At 42.2% G+C, this 5,918-nt stretch overlaps 1 protein-coding gene across 1 annotated transcript; it reads right to left on the bottom strand.

The window, feature by feature from the left end:
- Positions 1–889: 889 nt before the first annotated feature.
- Positions 890–3,895, bottom strand: LOC125510280 (uncharacterized). Its single transcript, XM_048675420.2, has 7 exons — positions 3,602–3,895; positions 2,492–2,598; positions 2,303–2,344; positions 2,117–2,201; positions 1,486–1,576; positions 1,287–1,393; positions 890–1,187 (listed from the first exon to the last, which is right to left on the bottom strand). Exons 1-7 carry the CDS (start codon positions 3,730–3,732, stop codon positions 1,064–1,066), a joined length of 687 nt encoding a protein of 228 aa, XP_048531377.1. The 5' UTR covers positions 3,733–3,895; the 3' UTR covers positions 890–1,063.
- Positions 3,896–5,918: the final 2,023 nt, after the last annotated feature.

The following is a 5,918-nucleotide window of genomic DNA, read 5'->3' on the forward strand; positions in this document are numbered from 1 at the left end:
TGCCATGAGAAACTGAGGCATAAGGTAACCTGCCATTTTGCTCGGCTAAAACTCTTAACTACTTCTACACTAATCACAAATCAGGCAGTAACCAGACAGCAAGAAACAAATCAAGAACATAACTTCAATTGCAGGCTCACGTAAGACCTTTTTCCCCTTAGGGGGCAGCACGCAAATAGAAGTTCAATTTGCGTGTAACAAAAGAAAAATCCAAAGTAGAACAGAGAAAATGTTATAAGGAAAATATGCTACCTACTTCATTTGAATTTGATAACAAGCAACATTACCTCAACATCAATCGACAAAATCAAGACAGCAGATTCTGCAAAAGTAAGACTACAGCAGATGCAACCATGCAAGCAGAACTCACTGGGCAATTAAACAAGGAGAGAAAATAAATGTTATCCTTAGCCCCTCCCAACCAGCCATGGAAAAAGTGGCCAGCCAACAATGGAGAACCAGGATGTCAATCTCCAAGCAGTACAACGACTCCAATGCCATGAGAAACAGAGGCAAAGGGTAACCTGCCAATTTGCTCGGCTAAACTCTCACTGGCAATCAAATAGAGAAGGACTTTGGCTGCTAATTCAGTTAAAATCATTTTCCCAAGAGAAGGCCGACCAGAAAATTGGTGTTTCAAGCACTAAATGAATTCAGCTAAAAATATAAACATTTTCCAAGACACTGCCGGGCGGTCACACAAACTGAGAGTACACCACAAATATGCATATTTTCCAGGTCAAAGTGGGTCTGGAAGAATTCAAATACTCCCTCCGTCCCATATTAATTGTCGCTGAAACGGATACTTCCATTTGAGCGACAATTAATATGGGCCGGAGGGAGTAGTAAATACTAACAGAAAGATGCTGAGGTCACGGCAAAGCATCAGTAAAACACAACCAGTGGGTTCTTCTCTTTACTCTTAGGAACAGGGTAAACATATCACCGTACAGGTAACATAGATGTTACAGTTATGTCATACAAATTGATCTTCAGAATTCAGAAACATCACAGGCTCCTCTTCCAGCATGCATACTGTCCAGACAACAAAGCATACAGCACATCATTTCATGTACCTATGCAGAAACTTGCGGTGGAAATCACTTCTGATGGTGTCGTTGATGAACCGTTTCGGTGTCTTAGTCTCTCCACGAGCTTGGTTCTTGAATACAACATCATCATCCCACCTGCGCCAACACACATATATGAACAAGATTAAGCTCAGGATAAAGCATGGCAGCATTCTTTTGTTAAAAAAAAGGCCACCAAGGCATCACTGTCTTCACCTTCTCTTCACATTGAAGGAGCCAGAGTTATTCATATTGATCAGTGGGTTTCCTCGCATCAGCTCAGCCTCCTTCATCTTGGCCTCTTCTTCTGCTTGCTGACGCTCCTGGAGCAAACAGATGGGACTTCACATTAATTCTCTAAACCTAAAGAAGAAGAGCACCTCAAAATGATAATACAGAGAAGAAAACAACAAACCTTTCTAAGCCTGTCCTCAGCTCTTTCTTTTTTAATCCTTTCGAGCTCTGCCATGAGTGCCTCAGTGTCATCGTCGTCGTCGTCATCATCACTGAATAAAAGTTTCAATTTGATGAGTAAGACATAGAATAAGTTGAGATAATCAGCTGAACTACAAATCTGGGCCCAGATAAACAGCTCTGTCCCAAAAAAATACCGGGACAATTGCTGCATTATTCTTTTTTGCTATTTTACCATATGTATTGTTGTAAACATAAACATACCACATCCAATAACAAAGTTTAAGGTAGATAACTAACACATATTGAACAGTTTCAGCCGGCCCCAGTCTACAATACAATTTATTCATGCAGATAGAAGATGTACTCCCTCCGTTCCCAAATATAAGTCTTTCTAGAGATTCCAACAAGTGACTACATACGGAGCAAAATGAGTGAATCTACACTCTAAAATATGTCTACATACATCCGCATGTTGTAGTCCATTTGAAATGTCTAAAAAGACTTATATTTAGGAACGGAGGGAGTATCAGTTAATCCCATCCATGCAAGTGCAACAGCAAGTAGAGTCTGGTCAGCATTTTGAACAGGTGTGATTGATAAACTACTGAGCAAGAACTAACTAAACAGACCTTTCATCATCACTTTTGAGCTCCACGTCAGAGTCGTCTGCATCAATTTCACGTGGAACTATCTTATCCTCATCCCGTTTTGAACCTGTGAATGTGGTTACCAGAAGAACAAAGTAAATCAGTATGCTGCCTTGAACATAAACAACACTAAACAGACTTTGCTAAAGCTTTAAGGTTGTCACCAACCTTCTAAGAGCAGGCTCGAACTTTTTCGTCGGTCCCTCTCATCTGCGAGAAAAAAGAGGTTGAACTAATCAATCACGACTCACAGGTACAAGGAAACAACGAAAGACAAACATCACGGAAGAAAGGATATGTCAAAGCACTATTTGCACAAATTGACGAAGAAAGCGCAGATGGGCCCAGAGGTATTACCAACATAGGACTTATCCTTGGATGAGAAGTGCTTGCGTTCACGCTCCTCAAGTTCGTCCCTGAGATTCCTCTTCTGTACCTCCTCTTGAGTTTGCTGGCCCTCTTTTCTGCACACAAGAGGGGGCGAGTATTGAGAGGAAGATAGTAAGAAAAAATATATATAAACTATCAGCTAATATCATTCATGGTTGACAGGGGCAAGAAATAAATTATTAATCGTGTGAAGCCTGATGCAACAGTTCGGCCATATAGTGTTAGTTACTGACTATGGTTAAGAAGGGGAGCCTTGGCGCAGCGGTAAAGCTGTTGCCTATGAGGTCATGGGTCGAGTGCTGGAAACAGCCTCTTGCAGAAACACAAGGAAAGGCTCGGATCCTTCCCCTAACCCTGCGCAAGCGGGAGCTACGTGCACCGGGCTGCCCTTTTTACTGATTATGGTTAACTAATAAACCTACCCCACAATGAGGAACATATGAAGCATGATAAGCCATTTGCTTCCGGATTCACTCTCTTGATGGAGCCTGCCGGAGCAGACAAAATAGTTGTTTGTTCTATGTAGGATGAACATTGCGAACAGCTACATTTTGTTCGACTATCCCAGGTTAGTGCACGTAAACAGACTCGCTCACGTTACTACATATATGTTGGTTGACAACTACAGTAACTAATTGTGTCGGTCGTTGCAGCAAACAGGTACTACCTACCTGGGTTTATTGGGTTGGAATTGACCTGATCCAGGTGACCCCTAACACCAACCAAACCAAACCAAACGGCAGGTGGTGCATCCATCCATTCACACGCGATTAGCGGCAGGGCCCAATTCAGGCCCCAAACAACAGATGCAGAAGCACTACACACATCGCTGGCGGTACACGAGGTTGCTAGCGACGTCGCCAGCAATCCTACGGTGCGGAGATCTGGAGAGCATGTCTCCGAGGCCGACGAACCCTAGCACCCTTTCCCCGGCCCCAATCCCAACGACGGACGGCGTGGGCGCGGAACCAGACGAGGCGGGCGATTCGAACCACGAGCGAGGGCGCGGAATCGGAATCGGAATCGGGATCGGAGCGCGGGTAGGGGAAGACGATTGTTGAATTTGAAGTTGCCTACCTGGGCTTGAGGGAGGTGTGGGCGGCGAGGTCGCGGGACGAGTACTTCCCGGAGGGACCGAAGATGCGCGTGCCCCCCTGCTCGTTCCCGCCCTTGGCCGGCGCCCACGTCGGCCGCGCCGCCGTCGTCATCCTTCAACCGGGGGATTGCTTTGCTCTGCTCTGCTTTGGTTTGGAGGATTATTGCGGAGAGGACCCTCCAGAAGCGCCTTTTCGTTTTTGTTTGTTTTGACCGGGCCAGGCCAGACCAGGATGTGGTAGCGCGATGCGTGCTGGGCTACAAACTGGATGGACGGTGGCCTCACGGTCTTCATTAGTTACCACCAGCCCTTAAAACAGGATAATTGTCTCAACAAAAAAAGACGCTTTGCCAAAAAAACACGAATATTATATTAAAAATATTTTTTAGGGGAAAACTTCGGATCTTTGCATGGCAGTACAAAAAAAAACAGAAGTAACAAAATTTCATTCAGCTCCGTAGACCACCTAAAGACGACTAAATTTTGACTAGGATTTGAAACTTTTGGAGTTTATTGAATATTATAATGAGGGGTAATAAAAGTACTTTCCCTAATATTTATTTTGGAACTTATTTGGACTTTTATATTTAAAACAAATCCAACTCAAAAATAAAATCAAAGGAGATAATGTAATCTGAACGCTTCAATAAAAAGTTGGAAATTATTTAAATATTATTTGGTTATTTATCTTATGTAAAACCATTTTTGGGGGAACTATTTAATATCCTAAATTAACTTTTAGGTAATTGTTTTAAATTTCAAAATGGATTATATAACAATATTATTTGCATTTTATTTTATATTTGATGCAAATATTACTCCTAAGCTCTAAATATTATATAAGGTTTATGTGAATTTTCTAGTATTTTTGTTTGAAGAGTTTTGTCATTTTAACTACCAAAAACATTTTCTATATATTACTATATTAGTATCTTTTTACTAATATTGCTATATTATACTTTTACTATATTTCTTTAGGCAATTACTATATTACTCCATCCGTTCCTTTATGTCAGACCAAGGCAGCATATCTGCATGCGGCGGTCAAATCAGTGGAGGCTCACGCTAATTGATTTCTAATGCTAAACTAATATCAGGGGTAGTATTGTCCCTGTCCCGGAGGCTTCAAAAAATGCTACCTTGGTCACCGAGCTGGAAATAATGCACCTAACATAAAGGAACGGAGGGAGTAGTAGCCATATATTGTTGTCCAGTTGGGCTGCACAATGCCCAGTGCAGCAATAGACGATATTGTTGTGAATAATTAGCATATAGTATTAATTAGAAGGAAAGTCTCCTCTTGTCTAACAGTGTGTGTGGTTTTCTATAGCAACCGACGCGTCTTCTTTTCTCAACCGTCGTGATTTTTAGCCTATGACGGTTCATGTAAAGATGCCTCCTCCTTGCTACTCTATCAACACAAAGATCAGTGGATCATTTTTCACTCAAACATGTTATCAAGCACGCTCTGCCAAGAGCACTGAAGGGCCTCACCGACGTTCTCTACGGTGACAATCCAATGGAAGAGGAATTATGCCTTGTGGATAGTGCAACCACAAACTCCATACCGAGGGAGATGAATTATTTTCAAACTCTGAAAAAGATGAATGGAGATATTCTAACTATCGCTGGACGCGATACGGTAATCGTTGGCACTGGATGTGCCATATTTACCCTCCCAGGCGGTACACAAGTGACAATTAAGGATGCTTTGTTGTATCCCGACTCATCACATACCCTGATCAGTTATCAAGATATTCGTAAAAATGGCTTTCACATTAAAACCCATGAAGACAACAAAGAGGAGTATCTACTCTTCACCAAAGATCATGGATATGGCAAGCAGGTACATGAAAAATTTCCTTCTCTATCGCCTGGTTTGTACTATACGTACATCAAACCCGTAGAACATGTTGCATACAAAGTAATTTTTCAAAATGTTGACGCGGTTCAAACCTGGCATGATCGCCTAGGCCATCCCGGGATCGGGATGATGAGAAAAATTACTAGCAATTCCATTGGTCATAATTTGCTTGAGTCAAAATTTCCTCAATCTTCAGACTTTGCGTGCACATCTTGTGCCACGGGAAAGCTAATTTTGAGACCTTCTCACCTCAAAATACAAGTTGAACCACTTCAGTTTCTTGAACGTATTGAAAGCACATTTGTGGTCCCATCCAACCATTATCTGGACCTTTCCGGTACTTCATGGTTCTAATTGATGCATTTACACGATGGTCGCACGTGTGTCTTCTATCCACGTGAAACCATGCATTTGCCAAGATAATGATGCAAGTC

This window comes from Triticum urartu, chromosome 5A (genome assembly GCF_056163025.1).
Source record: "Triticum urartu cultivar PI428250 chromosome 5A, HENAU_Tu73, whole genome shotgun sequence".
NCBI lineage: Eukaryota > Viridiplantae > Streptophyta > Magnoliopsida > Poales > Poaceae > Triticum > Triticum urartu.

Coding starts and splice junctions, on each gene's coding strand:
- LOC125510280 (XM_048675420.2), bottom strand. CDS start 3,732: ATGACGACGGCGGCGCGGCCGACGTGGGCGCCGGCCAAGGGCGGGAAC. Junction 2,599..3,601: donor CACACCTCCCTCAAGCCCAG/GTAGGCAACTTC, acceptor TCTTGTGTGCAG/AAAAGAGGGCCAGCAAACTC. Junction 1,188..1,286: donor TCCTTCAATGTGAAGAGAAG/GTGAAGACAGTG, acceptor GTGTTGGCGCAG/GTGGGATGATGATGTTGTAT.